Source organism: Orcinus orca, chromosome 6, assembly GCF_937001465.1.
Source record: "Orcinus orca chromosome 6, mOrcOrc1.1, whole genome shotgun sequence".
In the NCBI taxonomy this organism is placed as follows: domain Eukaryota; kingdom Metazoa; phylum Chordata; class Mammalia; order Artiodactyla; family Delphinidae; genus Orcinus; species Orcinus orca.
In genome coordinates, this window is record NC_064564.1 from 24309563 (window position 1) to 24327210 (window position 17648).

The 17648-nt window shown below is 40.9% G+C and overlaps 1 protein-coding gene across 3 annotated transcripts in view; it reads left to right on the forward strand.

The window, feature by feature from the left end:
• SPTLC1 (serine palmitoyltransferase long chain base subunit 1) overlaps positions 1–17648 on the forward strand; it is a 74926-nt gene that overhangs the window by 12455 nt on the left and 44823 nt on the right. For all 3 annotated transcript variants that reach the window (XM_004270612.4, XM_033429647.2, XM_033429648.2), the window contains exons 4-5: positions 14030–14123; positions 14695–14767. In XM_004270612.4, coding sequence (XP_004270660.1) covers positions 14030–14123; positions 14695–14767 — 167 coding nt within the window. The remainder of the gene's footprint in view (positions 1–14029; positions 14124–14694; positions 14768–17648) is intronic.

The following is a 17648-nucleotide window of genomic DNA, read 5'->3' on the forward strand; positions in this document are numbered from 1 at the left end:
AAAAAAGGAAGACCTTCAAGATGGTGGAGGAGGAAGATGTGGAGATCACCTTCCTCCCCACAAATACATCAGAATACATGTACATGTGGAACATCCCCTACAGAACACCTACTGAATGCTGGCAGAAGACCTCAGACCTCCCAAAAGGCAAGAAACTCCCCACGTACCTGGGTAGGGCAAAAGAAAAAACAGAGACAAAAGAATAGGGACGGGACATGCATCTCTGGGAGGGAGCTGTGAAGGCGGGAAAGTTTCCACACACTAGGAAGACCCTTCACTGATGGAGACAGTGGGTGGCGGGGAGGAAGCTTTGGAGCCACGGAGGAGAGTGCAGCAACAGGGGTGCAGAGAGCAAAGTGGAGAGATTCCCACACAGAGGATCGGTGCCAACCAGCACTCAGAGGTTGAGAGCAGCACTGAGAGGCTTGTCCGCTCACGCGCCTGGGCGGGTGGGGGCTGGGAGCTGAGGATCTGGCTTAGGAGGTCAGATCCCAGGGAGAGGACTAGGGTTGGCAGCCTGAACACAGCCTGAAGGGGGCTAGTGCGCCACAGTTGGGGGGGAGTCCAGGAAAAAGTCTGGAACTGCCTAAGAGGCAAGAGACCATTGTTTCGGGGAGCGTGAGGAGAGGGGATTCACAGCACCACCTAAACAAGCTGCAGAGACGGGCACGAGCCGCGGCTGTCAGCGTGGACATCAGAGACGGGCATGAGATGCTAAGGCTGCTGCTGCAGCCACCAAGAAGCCTGTGTGCAAGCACACGTTACTATCAACACCTTCCCTCCCAGGAGCCTGTGCAGCCCGCCAGTGCCAGGGCCCTGTGATCCAGGGACAACTACCCCGGGAGAACACACAGTGCGCCTCAGCCTGTTGCAACAGCATGCTGGCCTCTGTCACCTCAGGCTCGCCCCGCATTCCATACCCCTCCGTCCCCCCAGCATGAGTGAGCCAGAGCCCCCTAATCAGTTGCTACTTTACCCCGTCCTGTCTAAGCAAAGAACAGACACCCTCAGGTGACCTACATGCAGAGGCGGGGCCAAATCCAAAGCTAAACCCTGGGAGCTGTGCGAACAAAGAAGAGAAAAGGAAATCTCTCCCAGCAGCCTCAGGAGCAGCAGATTAAATCTCCACAATCAACTTAATGTACCCTGCATCTCTGGAATACCAAATAATAGATCATCACAGAATTCAGGTGGTGGACTTTGTGTAATTTTTTCTGTATATCTTTGCTTTTATCATTTGTCCTAGGGTTCCAGCTGTCCATTTTTTATTTTTTTGTTTGTTTTCCTTTTATTATAGTTTTTAGTGCTTGTTATCATTGGTGGTTTTCTTTTTTGGTTTGGTTGCTCTCTTTCATTTTTTTTATTATTATTTTTAATTTTTTAATTTTTAATATTTTTTTAATAACGTTTTTTTTCCCTTTTTTTCTCCCTTTTCTTCTGAGCCGTATGGCTGACAGGGTCTTGGTGCTCCGGCCATGTGTCGGGCCTGTGCCTCTGAGGTGGGAGAGCCGAGTTCAGGACATTGGTCCACCAAAGACCTCCTGGCTCCACATAATATCAAACAGCGAAAGCTCTCCCAGAGATCTCCATCTCAGTGCTAAGACCCAGCTCCACTCAGTGACTAGCAAGCTACAGTGCTGGACACCCTATGCCAAACAACTAGCAAGACAGGAACACAACTCCACCCATTAGAGAGGCTGCCTAAAATCATAATAAGGTCACAGACACCCCAAAACATACCACCGGATGTGGTCCTGCCCACCAGAAAGACAGGATCCAGCCTCATCCACCGGAACACAGGCACCAGTCCCCTCCACCAGGAAGCCTACACAACCCATGGAACCAGCCTTACCCACTGGGGGCAGACACCAGAAACAACAGGAACTATGAACCTGCAGGCTGTGAAAAGGAGACCCCAAACACAGTAAGTTAAGCAAAATGAAAAGACAGAGAAACACACAGCAGATGAAGGAGCAAAGTAAAAACCCACCAGACCAAACAAATGAAGAGGAACTAGGCAGTCTACCTAAAAAATTCAGAGTAATGATAGTAAATATGATCCAACATCTTGGAAATAGAATGGAGAAAATACAAGAAATGTTTACCAAGGACCTAGAAGAAGTAAAGAGCAAACAATGATGAACAACACAATAAATGACATTAAAAATTCTCTAGAAGGAATCAATAGCAGAAAAACTGAGGCAGAAGAACGGATAAGTGACCTGGAAGATAAAATAGTGGAAATAACTACCGCGGAGCAGAATAAAGAAAAAATAATGAAAAGAATTGAGGACAGGCTCAGAGACCTCTCGGACAACATTAAAGGCACCAACATTCAAATTATAGGGGTCCCAGAAGAAGAAGTTAAAAAGAAGGGGACCGAGAAAATATTTGAAGGGATTATACTTGAAAATTTCCCTAATATGGGAAAGGAAATTGTCAGTTAAGTCCAGGAAGTACAGAGAGTCCCATACAGGATAAATCCAAGGAGAAACACACCAAGACACATATTAATCAAACTATCAAAAATTAAATACAAAGAAAAAATATTAAAAGCAGCAAGGGAAAAACAACAAATAACATACAAGGGAATCCCCATAAGGTTAACAGCTGATCTTTCAGCAGAAACTCTGCAAGCCAGAAGGGAGTGACAGAACATATTTAAAATGATGAAAGGGAAAAATCCACAATGAAGATTACTCTACCCAGCAAGGATCTCATTCAGATTCAGCGGAGAAATTAAAACCTTTACAGACAAGCAAAAGCTAAGAGAATTCAGCACCACCAAACCAGCTAAAGGAACTTCTCTAGGCAGGAAATACAAGAGAAGGAAAAGACCTACCATAACAAACCCAAAACAATTAAGAAAATGGTAATAGGAACATACGTATCAATAACTACCTTAAATGTGAATGGATTAAATGCTCCATCCAAAAGTCATAGACTGGCTGAATGGATACACAAACAATACCTGTATATATACTGTCTACAAGAGACCCACTTCAGACCTAGGGACACATACAGGCTGAAAGTGAGGGGATGTAAAAAGATATTCCATGCAAATGGAAATCGAAAGAAAGCTGGAGTAGCAATTCTCATGTCACACAAAGTAGACTTTAAAATAAAGACTATTACAAGAGACAAAGAAGGACACTACATAAAGATCAAGGGGTCAATCCAAGAAGAAGATATAACAATTGTAAATATTTATGCACCCACCTCAATACATAGGCAAATGCTAACAGACGTGAAACGGGAAATCGACAGTAACACGATCATAGTAGGGGACTTTAACACCCCACTTTCACCAATAGACAGATCATACAAAATGAAAATAAACACAAGCTTTAAATGATACATTAAACAAGATGGACTTAATTGATATAGGACTTGCCATCAAAACACAACAGAATACACTTTCTTCTCAAGTGCTCATGGAACATTTTACAGGATAGATCGTATCTTGTGTCTAGCCTTCGTAAATTTAAGAAAACTGAAATCATATCAAGTATCTTTTCCGACCACAATGCTATGAGACTAGATATCAATTACAGGAAAAAATCTATAAAAACTACAAACACATGGAGGCTAAACAATACACTACTAAATAACCAACAGATCACTGAATAAATCAAAGAGGAAATAAAAAGATACCTAGAAACAAATGATAATGGAGACACAATGATGCAAAATCTGTGGGATGCAGCAAAAGCAGTTCTAAGAGGGAAGTTTATAGCAATATAGTAATGTTTCTTGTTTCTTCGTACCTCAAGAAACAAGAAACATCTAAAATAAACAACCTAACCTTACACCTAAAGCAGTTAGAGAAAGAAGAACAAAAAAACCCCAAAGTTAACAGAAGGAAAGAAATCATAAAGATCAGATAAGAAATAAATGAAAAAGAAATGAAGGACACAATAGCAAAGATCAATAAAACTAAAAGCTGGTTCTTTGAGAAGATAAACAAAATAGATAAACCATTAGCCAGACTCATCAAGAAAAAAAGGGAGAAGACAAATCAATACAATTAGAAATGAAAAGGAGAAATAACAGCTGACACTGCAGAAATACAAAGGATCATGAGAGATTACTACAAGCAGCTATATGCCAATAAAATGGACAACCTGGAAGAAATGGACAAATTCTTAGAAAAGCACAACCTTCTGAGACTGAACCAGGAAGAAATAGAAAATATAAACAGACTAATCACAAGCACTGAAATTGAAACTGTGATTAAAAATCTTCCAACAAACAAAAGCCCAGGACCAGATGGCTTCACAGGCAAGCTCCATCAGACATTTAGAGAAGAGCTAACAGCTATCCTCAAACGCTTGCAAAATATAGCAGAGGGAGGAGCACTCCCAAACTATTCTACAAGACCACCATCACCCTGGTACCAAAACCAGACAAAGATTTCAGAAAGAAAACTACAGGCCAATATCACTGATGAACATAGATGCAAAAATCCTCAACAGAATACTAGGAAACAGAATCCAACAGCACATTAAAACGATCATACACCATGATCAAGTGGGGTTTATCCTAGGATTGCAGGGATTCTTCAGTATACCCAAATCAATGTGATAAACCATATTAACACATTGAAGGAGGAAAACCATATGATCATCTCAATAGATGTAGAAAAATCTTGACAAAATTCAACACCCATTTATGATAAAAACCCTGCAGAAAGTAGGCATAGAGGGAACTTTCCTCAACATAATAAAGGCCATATATGACAAACCCACAGCCAACATCGTTCTCAGTGGTGAAAAACTGAAACCATTTCCTGTAAGGTCGGGAACAAGACAAGGTTGTCCACTCTCACCACTATTTTTTTTTTTTTTTTTGCAGTTCGCGGGCCTCTCACTGTTGTGGCCTCTTCCGTTGCGGAGCACAGGCTCCGGACACGCAGGCTCAGCGGCCAAGGCTCACGGGCCTAGCCACTCCACAGCATGTAGGATCTTCCCGGACCGGGGCATGAACCCGTGTCCCCTGCATCGGCGGGTGGACTCTCAACCACTGCACCACCAGGGAAGCCCCACTCTCACCACTATTATTCAGCATAGTTTTGGAAGTTTTAGCCACAGCAGTCAGAGAAGAAAAACAAATAAAAGGAATCCAAATAGGAAAAGAAGAAGTAAAGGTGTCACTGTTTGCCGATGACATGATAGTATACATAGAGAATCCTAAAGATGCTACCAGAAAACTACTAGACCTAATCAATGAATTTGGTAAAGTAGCAGGACACAAAATTAATGCACAGAAATCTCTTCCATTCCTATACACTAATGATGAAAATCTGAAAGAGAAATTAAGAAAACACTCCCATTTGCCATTGCAAAAAAAGAATAAAATACCTAGGAATAAACCTACCTAAGGAGACAAAAGACCTGTATGCAGAAAACTGTAAGACACTGATGAAAGAAGTTAAAGATAATACAAACAGATGAAGAAATATACCATATTCTTGGATTGGAAGAATCAACTTTGTGAAAATGACTGTACTACCCAAAGCAATCTACAGATTCATTGCAATCCGTATCAAACTCAATGGCATTTTTCACAGAACTAGGACAAAAAATGTTACAATTTGTATGGAAACGCAAAAGACCCCGAATAGCCAAAGCAATCTTGAGTAAGAAAATCGGAGCTGGAGGAATCAGGCTCCTGGACTATAGAGTATACTACAAAGCTACAGTAATCAAGACAGTATGGTAATGGCACAAAAACAGAAATATAGATCAGTGGAACAGGATAGAAAGCCCAGAGATAAACCCACCACATATGGTCACCTTATTTTTGATAAAGGAGGCAAGAATATACAATGGAGAAAAGAAGGCCTCTTCAATAAGTGATGCTGGGTAAACCGGGCAGCTACATGTAAGAGAATGAAATCAGAACAGTCCCTAACACAATTCACAAAAATAATATCAAAATGGATTAAAGACCTAAATGTAAGGCCAGACACTATAAGACTCTTATAGGAAAACATAGGCAGAACACTCTGACATAAATCACAGCAAGATCCTTTTGACCCACCTCCTAGAGAGAGGGAAATAAAAACAAAAATAAACAAATGGGACCTAATGAAACTTCAAAGCTTTTGCACAGCAAAGGAAACCATAAACAAGACCAAAAGACAACCCTCAGAAGGGGAGAAAATATTTGCAAATGAAGCAACTGACAGAGGATTAATCTCCAAAATTTACAAGCAGCTCATGCAGCTTAATATCAAAAAAGCAAACCACCCAATCAAAAATGGGCAGAAGCCCTAAATAGACATTTCTCCAAAGAAGATATACAGATTGCCAATAGTTACATGAAAGGATGCTCAACATCACTAGTCATTAGAGAAATACAAATGAAAACTACAATGAGGTATCACCTCACACCAGTCAGAATAGCCATCGTCAAAAATTCTACAAACAATAAATGCTGGAGGGGGTGTGGAGAAAAGGGAACCCTCTTGCACTGTTGGTGGGAATGTAAATTGATACAGCCACTATGGAGAACAGCATGGAGGTTCCTTAAAAAACTACAAATAGAACTACCATACGACCCAACAGTCCCACTACTGGGCATATACCCTAAGAAAATCATAATTCAAAGAGTCATGTTTCAGTGTTCTTTGCAGCTCTATTTACAATAGCCAGGACATGGAAGCAACCAAAGTGTCCATTAATAGATGAATGGATGAAGATGTGGCAAATATATACAATGGAATATTACTCAGCCATAAAAAGAAACGAAATTGAGTTATTTGTAGTGAGGTGGATGGACCTAGAGGCTGTCATACACAGTGAAGTAAGTCAGAAAGAGAAAAACAAATACCATATCCTAACATATATATGGAATCTTAAAAAAAAAAAAAGGTTCTGAAGAACCTAGGGGCAGGACAGGAATAAAGATGCAGATGTAGAGAATGGACTTGAGGACATGGGGAGGGGGAAGGGTAAGCTGGGACGAAGTGAGAGAGTGGCATGGACATATATACACTAGCAAATGTAAAACAGATAGGTAGGGGGAAGCAGCTGCATAGCACAGGGAGATCAGCTCGCTGCTTTGTGACCACCTAGAGGGGTGGGGTTGGGAGGGAGACACAAGAAGGAGGAGATATGGGGATATATGTATATGTATAGCTGATTCACTGTGTTATAAAGCAGAAACTAACACCATTGTAAAGCAATTATACTCCAATAAAAATGTTAGAAAATAAATAAAATTTTTAAAATTAGAAAAATTTTTGTTTTATTGAGATATAATTGACATATAGCATTGTATAAATTTAAGGTGTGCAGCATAATTATTTGACTTAAACACATCATGAAATGATTACCACATTAAGTTTAGTGAATATCCATCATCTCATTTAGATACAAAATTAAATAGAAAAAATTTTTTTCCTTGTGATAAAAACTCTTAGGATTTACTCTCAACAATCTTCATACATAATTTAACAGCAGCATTAATTATATTTGTCATGATGTACATTGTATCACCGGTACTTATTTATCTTATAACTGAGAGTTTGTGCCTTTTGACCTTCATCCTGTTCCCCCTCCCCTCACCCTGCCTCTGGTAACCATAGATGTGATCTCTTTTCCTATGAGTTTATTCGTTTCTTTTTGAAGTATAATTGACTTAAAACACTGTTAGTTCTTTTCCTTTTGAAGTATAATTGACTGAAAATGCTGTTTATTCGTTTCTTTTTGAAGTATAGTTGACTTAAAACACTGTTAGTTCCTGGCACACAACATGGTGATTTTATATTTTTGTACATTTCAGAATGATTACCCTGATGAGTCTAGTTACCATACAAAGATATTACAGTTATTATTAACTATATTCCCCACACTGTACATTTCATATCCATGACTCACTTAATAACACACAACACACCATGCATATATAGCAAATCTTTTTCCGTACATATATCGATGGGCACTCAGATATTGCTACCCCATCTTGGCTATTGTAAATAATACTGAAATGAACATAGGGGTGCAAGAATATTTTCTAACGAGTGTTTTTGTTTTCTTTGGGTAAATACCCAGGGGTAGAATTGCTGGATTGTATGATAGTTCTATTTTTAATTTTTTGCAGAGTTTCCATACTGTCCTCCATAGTGGCTGCACCAATTTACATTCCCATGAATAGTGCATGAGGGTTCCCTTTTCTTCGCTTCCTTGCCAACATTTGCTATTTGTGGTCTTTTTGATGATAGCTATTTTGACAGGTGTGAGGTGGTATTTCATTGTGGTCTTGATTTTCATTTCCCTGATGATTAGTGATCTTGAGCATCTTTTCATGTGCCTATTGGCCATCTGTATGTTTTCTTTGGAAAAATATCTATTCAGATACCCTGCCCATCCTTGTCTTGTTCTAAATCTTAGAGGTAATGCTTTCAGCTTTTCACCATTTAGTATGTTAGCTATGGGCTTGTCATATGTGGCCTTTATTATGTTGAGATATGTTCCCTCTATACCCACTTTGTTGAGAGGTTTTGTCATAAGTGATTGTTGAATTTTGTCAAAGACTTTGTCTTTATCCTTACTGAGGTGTTCATGATTTGTATTCTTCAGTTTGTTATTGTGATGTATCACGTTGATAGATTTTCAGATATTGAACCATCCCTGCATCCTTGGGATAATCCCATTTTATCATGGTGTATGATCCTTTTAATGTATTGTTAAATTCAGTTTGCTGATATTTTGTTGAGGAGTTTTGCATCTATGTTCATCAGTGATATTGGCCTGTAATGTTCTTTTTTTGTGATATCACTGGTTTGGGTATCAGGGTGATGCTGGCCTTGTAGAATGATTTCAGAAACATTCCTTCCTCCTCTGTTTTTTTGGAATAGTTTAAGAAGGATAGGTCTTAACCCTTCTTTAAAGGTTTGGAAAAATTCACCTGTGAAGCCCTCTGGTCCTGGGCTTTTGTTTGTTGGGAGTTTTTATTACTGATTCAGTTTTATTACTGGTAATTGGTCTGTTCATATTTTCTACTTCTTCCTGATTCAGTCTTGGGAGGTTGTACATTTCTAGGAATTTGTCCATTTCTCCTAGGTTGTCTATTTTTTGGCGTTTAGTTGTTCATAGTAATTTCTTATGGTCCATTATATTTCTGCAGTGTCTGTAACTTCTTTTTTCATTTCTGATTTATTGATTTGGACCCTGTTTTTTCTTGATGAGTCTTGCTAAAGGTTTATTAATTTTGTTTGTCTTTTCATAGAACCAACTCTTAACTTCATTGATCTTTTCTATTGTTTTTTAGTCTCTTATTTCATTTATTTCTGCTCCAATATTTATTATTTCATTCCTTCTACCAACTTTGAGATTTACTTGTTCTTTTTGTAGCTCCTTTAAGTGTAAGGTTAGGTTGTTTATTTGAACTTTTTCTTGTTTCCTGAGGTAGTCTTACATTGCTTTAAACTTGTAACAGCACACTTCCCTCTGGTCACCAGAGCTACGTGCTCCGAGTGTGCCCTGTGTGTGTGCTGAGCGAGTCTTTCTGTTTTGGTGTGCTGACTAACTACTATGGGTGCTTGGTAGCCACGGTTGGCCCTTGGTCCAGTTGGTTGCCAGACCCTGCCTTGTGCAGAAGTTGCTGGCCCCTGGTAGGCATGCCCAGATCCTGGCATGGCTGGCTGCATGGCCAGGGGAGTCCCAGTCCTGGTGCCAAGCAGCTGGTGGGTGGGCCCAGGTCACAAAGTAGCTGGCTGTAGGGCCAGGGGTCCCAGAGCTAGTGTTGGCCTAGTGTTTGTGGGCAGGGCTAGTCCTGGATTGCCTGGGGCTCAGGGGGTCCTATGATAGCCTGCCTGTTGGTGAGTGGGACTGTGTCCCGGCCCAGCTGGCTCCTTGGCCTGGTGTTTCCCAGTACTGGTGCTGACTAGCTGGTAGGCAAGGATCAGTTTCAGTGCTAATAAGCTAGAGTGAGGATTCAAAAATGGCACTCGCCAATACCAGTGTTGCCATGGTATGATAATCTCCCAAAAGTGGCTGCTGCCAGTGTCTGTGTCCCCAGGATGAGTCCCATTTGCCTCCTGCCTCTCTGGGAGGCTCTCTAAGATCAGCGAGCAGGTCTGACCCAGGCTCCTTTCATATTACTTCTGCCCTTGGATACTGGAGTGTTTGAGATTTTGTGTGCAACCTTTAAGAGTAGAGTCTCTATTTCCCACAGCTCTCTGGCTGTCCCAAGAGGAAGCTCCACTGACCTTCAAAACCAAATGTTTGGGACTTCCCAGGTGGTCCAGTAAGAATCCACCTTACAATGCAGGGGACCCATGTTCAATCTCTGGTCAGGGAACTAAGATCCCACATGCAGTGTTGCAACTAAGCCCACACACCACAACTACACCAAGCCCACGTGCTTCAACTAGAGAGCCCATGTGCTGCCAACTACAGAGCCCATGCACTCTGGAACCCCTGTGCCACAACTACAGAGCCCACACACCCCAGAGCCTGCATGCCTCAACTAGAGAAGAGAAAACCTGCACACCACTAGAGAGAAGCCCACGTGCCACAACGAAAAATCCCGTGTGCCTCAATGAAGATCCCGCATGCCTCAACTAAGACCCGGTGCAGCCAAAAATAAATAAAATAAGTAAATAAATAATAAATTTTAAAAAAAACGCAAATGTTCTGGGGGTTCATCTTCCGGGTGCAGGACACACAGGCTGGGGAACCTCTTGTGGGGCTCAGACCCCTCACTCCTTGGGAATGACCTCTGTAATTGTAATTATTCTCCCATTTGTGGATCACCTACCTGTGGGTATGGGTCTTGACTATACCATGTCTCCACCTCACCTACCCATCTCATTGTGATTCCTTCTATCTTTAGTTGTGGAAGATCTTGTCTGCTAGTCTTCAGGTCATTCTCATCAATAGCTGCTCTGTAAATAGTCGTAATTTTGGTGTGCCCATGGGAGGAGGTGAGCTCAGGGTCTTCCTAGTCTGCCATCTTGGCCACTCCCAATGCAATAAATTATTATTTATTTATTTATTTTTGGCTGTGTTGGGCCTTCGTTGGTGCACACGGGCTTTCTCTAGTTGTGGCAAGCAGGGACTACTCTTCGTTGTGGTGCACAGGCTTCTTGCTGTGGTGGCTTCTGTTGTTGCAGAGCACGGGCTCTAGGCACACAGGCTTCAGTAGTTGCAGCACGTGGGCTCAGTAGTTGCAGCACACGGGCCCTAGAGCATGCAGCTTCAGTAATTGCAGTGCATGGGCTCAGTAGTTGTGGCTTGAAGGCTCTAGAGCGCAGGCTCAGTAGTTGTGGAGCACGGGCTTAGTTGCTCCGTGGCATGTGGGATCTTCCCAGACCAGGGATCAAACCTGTGTCCTCTGCATTGGCAGGCGCATTCTTAACCGCTGCACCACCAGGGAAGTCCCAATAAATTATTTTTTAATTAAGGTGTGTACATTGTTTTTTAGACATAATGCTGCTGTACACTTAATAGACTACAGTGTGGTGTAAACATAACTTTTATATGCACTGGGAAACCAAAAACTTCATGTGGTTCTCTCGATTGCTATACTTGCTTCATTGTGGTGGTCTGGAACCGACCCCGGAGTATCTCTGAGGTGTTCCTGTATACACAGTTTTCTTGAGTTCTGGATTCTTTCATTCGTCCGTTTGTCTGTTCTCCCTCAAGTGCCAAACCTATTGTTAATGGGGGTCTGTAGTATTTGTTTCTTTCTGGTAAAGCACCATTGTCCTATTTCTAAGTTCACTTATGTAATTACTGACTCTCAGTAATAGTGTGGTTGTGGGTTTTGACTGGAAGGGTTTTATTTTCCCTCCCTTGACTCTTCTGAAGCCTTGTTGTGAAGATGTCTTTCTGTATCGGTTTTATTTGCTTCTGTGAGGAACTTTGAAGTGTCTTCAGCTCCAGAATTCCTGTGTTAAGTGCCCTGTCTGGCTTACTGCTGCAAGCCTGCATGGGGCACAGGTGTGAGCCTTCCAGTTCTCATGGAAACTGTTTTCCTTTCCTGCCCCATGTGCTAGGCAGAAACAAGATGTCTACATCCCTACATCATACTGGCAGCTTATCGACTGGTCAGGGCCTTTGGGTGTACTTATTCCTGGTAGTTTGATTTCTCTATGTGTCACAGTTTTTGTAGAATGGCCTCAACTTTCACAGCAGCAACCGTTAGTACAGACTTGTCTACATGGATATTTTGTTTTTTCATCTTTTTGTGGGTGCCAACACCTCCACATCAGGGAGGACTTATGAAACTAAAGAAGTCCTGGGAAGTGGGAAGCTAAATAACACAGTGGATTATTTGAAAGAGAAGAAGCTCTTGAAGCAATAGGGAAAAAAGAAGAAAATATGATGAACACCTCTTATAATGAACAAGTTGAGAAATGAAACTGAGGCTTATGCAGGCCAGGTAACATCTCTGAGTTTCTGAAGTGGTCAGTAGCCATAATACTGATGGGATCTGCCTGACTCCACAACCATGTCCTTTTCACCGAGTCTTGTATGAGTTCATCTGCTTTTGTGAATTTACTTCAAGTAGTCATTCTTTTCCTTCCCTGGTTTCCCAGCATCTTTCGTTATTTTTCTCATAGAAAACCAGTTCTGTTAAAACATACTAGTGAAAGTGGTGTTTCCCAATCTTTTCTGACCACAGTGCATTTTACAGAGCAGCCCAGTGCACAGAGCAATGCATGTGTAGAACAGTTATGTGCCACCGTCCTTTCCCTGGCCCTGTTGGTGCATTTCCATTCCATTCTATTCTTATGGTTTACTTTAGGTGAAATAGGCTGGCTGTGACTAAGTAAATTGATCTCACAACCCTTTAATAGCTCATGTCCCATAGTTTGGCCAGTGTTTTGTGTTTTTTTTTGGTTTACTTATTTATTTATTTATTTTTGGCTGTGTTGGGTCTTCGTTTCTGTGCGAGGGCTTTCTCTAGTTGTGGCAAGCTGGGGCCACTCTTCATCGTGGTGTGCGGGCCTCTCACTATCGCTGCCTCTCTTGCTGTGGAGCACAGGCTCCAGACGCACAGGCTCAGTAGTTGTGGCTCACGGGCCTAGTTGCTCCGCGGCATGTGGGATCTTCCCAGACCAGGGCTCGAACCCCTGTCCTCTGCATTAGCAGGCAGATTCTCAACCACTGCACTACCAGGGAAGCTCTGGCCAGTGTTTTTGAAGCATGACTTAAAGCTAGAGTATTTGTCAGCAGAGGACATAATAGGTTGTCTCCTCAAGAGCCCATCTCTTGTCTCAGCTGAACTCAATCCATGCTTCTCCTGTGCAACTGGCCACTCTGTTTTCCCCCCTTTTGGGATGAGGGGGATTCCTTTTAAATGGTATTCCAGCATTAACTTTAGAAATTGGGAACAGAGCTCACTTATTCTTTTGGTGGCTTCCTGTAGATAACATGTAATTTTTTTTTAATATTTATTTATAGTTATTTATTTATTTATTTTGGCTGCGCCAGGTCTTAGTTGCTGCATGCGGACTTCTTAGTTGCAGCATGCATGTGTGATCTAGTTCCCCACCAAGGATCAAACCCAGGCCCCCTGCATTGCGAACGCAGAGTCTTACCCACTGGACCATGGGGGAAGTCCTAGTAACATGTATTTTTAAACCACTTAACTGTAAGATTGTTACTTGCTCTGCCTCTTCATACCTTTGATCTTGATCTTTTTATATTTTCTCCCTGTTTGTCTCATTCCAGGTACTTTATTTAGCAACTTCTTTCTTAAGTGAGTTTTAAAACTAAAGCAACGGTTTGCCATTCATCTATTCATCTTGGCATTCTAGCTCAATTTTTTTTATTTAAGTACTACTAGGTGGCCTATTAAGAGTAGAATTGATGACCGAGTATCTGATTTTTAATATACTATTGTCTAATTTTACTTTTTAAGAATAAAAAGAGAGCTAGGAGGCCAGAAGGCAAATAGAGTAGAATGACAACACTTGTGTGTCCTGTCACCTTCCCTCTTCTGGACAGCTGATAATGTGTGTCCTGTAACAAGAATGACTGCTGAAGTATACCACTCCTGTCTCTTTCCCCAGCCCTCCAAGCCATAACATTGTGGTGAATGGAAAAGAATGTATAAACTTTGCCTCATTCAATTTTCTTGGATTGTTGGATAACCCTAGGCTCAAGGTAAGTAGCACATATGCTGAAGTGGACAGATAACATGACTGACATAAGCATCTGGACATAAAATAAGAGACAAATGCAGAATATCAGAAGGGGCTGTGTAAGTACTTACTCTTTACTCTTTAGTGACAGAGCTGTAACCTAGTTTTCAACAAAGGGAGGCAAGAGTGTCCTAATGTGGCTTAGTGCTGGGTGACAACCAGAGAACTATATGAACCAGACCCAGGTAATAGTTGGAGATGTGTCTAGGAAATTGCTTCATCTCCTGTTGGGATTGTGGGCCAGTAAACATTTTTTGAGGAAAGACCTGTGCCCACAAATGCCAGAAAGTACGAATGCATTGAGTTAACCAGGTTTTAATGATCAAGCTAATATAACTTTTCCATGTTTTAAGTCGTATACCTAAGTCTTCCCATCCCTCTTTTCTTTATATCCTGTTAGAATTGTCTTAGTACTAAGAAAGGAAAAGCCAGGGTACTGGGGAGCTATGTGGGTTAAAGAATAGGAAATGTCATTTTTAAACTGTTAAAGATATATTATTACAGTCTAATTTTTTTTTTTAACTTTCACAAAGGCAGCAGCTTTGGCATCTCTAAAGAAGTATGGTGTGGGAACTTGTGGACCTAGAGGATTTTATGGCACATTTGGTATGTTTTCTGTCATATTTTTCAGACTACTGCTTTCAAGAATTAAGATTCAGTTTGATTTCAAAACTCCTTGGAAAAGGTATCCTTAATTAGTTGTGGAAATAAGCTGGTGAACTTTCTAGATTTTGTGTTTGAAATCATTGGTAGGAGATGCATTGGTCTGGGGCTGACTGTCCGTTGTGGAGAAGAGTCATAGGTATCTAAGGCACACTGTCTCAGTAGGGCGAAGCCTGAGCTCTTGTTGCATTTGCCCCAGGAGACATGGTGTGAGGAGACTGTTTCTGCTGTGCATGACAGTTGTAAGGGGAAGCATCCGGTTGTGAGTGGCTCTGCTCTTTGTAGTCATGCAGGAACCCAGATTTTCCCTGTCTCGTTGCTCTAGGCCTCAGGGCACCATCTTTGTGTGACCGAAGCCAAGTGATGAGTATGGAGGAGCAGGAGTGCAGGGCATTGGTACCTGTTTAGGTGGGCAGGTGGTGTTGCTTATCATTCCGGCCACATTCTGTTGGTGAGAACATTACCCAGGTCATGTCTCCCAGCAGAGGGACTGGAAAATTGCTCTAGCTGGGCAGCCACCACGTGCCGGAAGGAAAGTGAGAACAGATTTGGGGGATGGGGGAGGTCATAGACTGTGTAGCCCTTTTCTTTCTGGAATGAAGACAAAGGATCATTGATTTCCTTGTGTGTGGATGACCTGGAGATGGGCTAACTACATATTAGGATGAGAGTGTGATTTCAAACACGATGAACTCCCTAAATCAGAGTCATCAAAGAAGACCCTGGAATTTTATGGTGGTTTTTTATTAAATGTATATTGTTCTTTGCTTCTGAAAATTTCAAAAATGTTGTTAAATAATTTTCCAAATAAGTATATTACTGGAAATAACATTCTGGTTTACAAAATGTCAGAGGGTGGGGACAGTGGGGCCAGGCAAGTCTCTTTTGTCTTCTCTACTCATTTTCATTTCTGGGTCTTTGTTTTTTTCACTTTAACAGTTAAGATGTTTTTATTTAAGGGAGCACCTTTCTTTATCCCTTAGCTAATTTAGTGGTTAAATTATTTTTATTGGAAACAGATGATGGGAGTTGGTGTCCAAGAATCCTGCAGTTGGAAAGGATCTTTAAAATCTTGTATTCCAGCATCCCAGCTATTCAGAAGAAGAACAGAAAGCTCAGAGAGGTTAAGTGACTTCCCCATGGTCACATAGCTAATTAATTTCAGCCCTAAAACTAGAAAATAAGTATTCTGATTTGCAATATTAATGGCAAGATCAAAGACTTAAAAGAGCTCAGATCAGAGGCTCCCTCTTTCCTCTAGCCTAGTGCAAACATGATTTGTTTGCCTGCTTTTTACTGGTAGGGTATTATTTCCTTCATAAGAATTAGAAAACTAAAAAAGGCATTTTTTTTTTACAAAGTTGTTTGTTGTAATCTGATCAACAAGGCTTTCTTTCCATGATCTGCTTGTGGGGTAAAGAACTTGCTTTCTTAAAAGCCTCTCTTTCTAGTAGATCTTATTTGCATGTGTGGCCTTGGCTCTTGCTCAGGAGTTAATCTGAGAAGACTGATAAGAGATTTATTGCTAAATTTAGAGGAAAAAAAGTTTCAAATCTTCAAGACCAGTTTTCCCAGAACTATGGAAATATGTTGTTTTAATTGCCCAGTCAGTTTTTCATTTGGATCACCTGAAATATGTGTAATAGGATGCTGTGTGCCTCCAAACTTGGGGGGGGGAATCTTTAATGATTTTTAAATTAATTTTTTTAATTTAAATATAGTTGATGTACAATATTACGTTAGTTTCAGGTGTAGTATATAGTGATCTGACATGCATACATTATGAAATGATCACCATGGAGTCTAGTAACCGTCTGTCCCCAAAGTTATTACAATATTTTTGGCCATATTCCTTATGCTGTGTGTTACATCACCATTGCTTATTTATTTTATAACTGGAGCTTTGTACCTCTTAATCCCCTACACCTAATTTTCCCCACCCCTGATCCCCTTTCCCTCTGGCAACCACCCCTTTGTTCTGTGTACCTATGAGTCTGTTTTCATTTTGTTTGTTTTGTTTTTTAGAGTCCACATATTAGTGAGATCATATGCTATTTGTCTTTCTCTGTCCAACTTATTTCACTTTTCATAAAACCCTCTTGATCCATCCTAAATTAATTTTCTTGATTGAATAATTCAATCCAAGATATAAACCTCAAAGATTTAAAGAGATAGTGAAGTCTTCTCCCCACTGCCATTCCACCCCCAAAAAAGACAGCTACTCTCAGTAGTTTCTTGTTCATTCTTCCAGGCTTTTTTCAGTGTGTGCAAACCACTTCCATACATTTCCCCCCCAGTTTTACAAAAATGGTAGCATACCACATACATGTGGTGTGCTGTTCAAGTGCGTTTTAAATTTAAATTGGATTTGATCTTTCAAGTGTCTGAATGGGCCACCAGAGTCAATATAATGAACACATAGTTGTGTATTAGCTACTCTGTGAACTACATTATTGGTCACTGTGTCATCCTTATCCTAATGTAGTCAAAGGTTCAAACAGACTGTGGTATCTGGACAAAGGTTGAAGGTTAATTTGCAGTGTGATGGTTTTGTAATAAGACACCAAACCTACAGCTTGGAGTAATGTGTATTGTTTTCTGAGTACATTGTCCTTCCTGTAAACTTGTTTTGTTCCTTTTCAACAGTTGCCCATGCTTGCTTATCATCTTTTTTCCTTTCTTTATGTGTATATAGTATGTATTTTTACTTGGTTTTCCAACAGGGTATTTTCTATGTTTTTCCTTATTCTGGAACTAATCACTTATATTACTGTAGTTGTATTAAATTACCTTGAAATTTCAGTGTTAGATAAGTTCAAGAAGA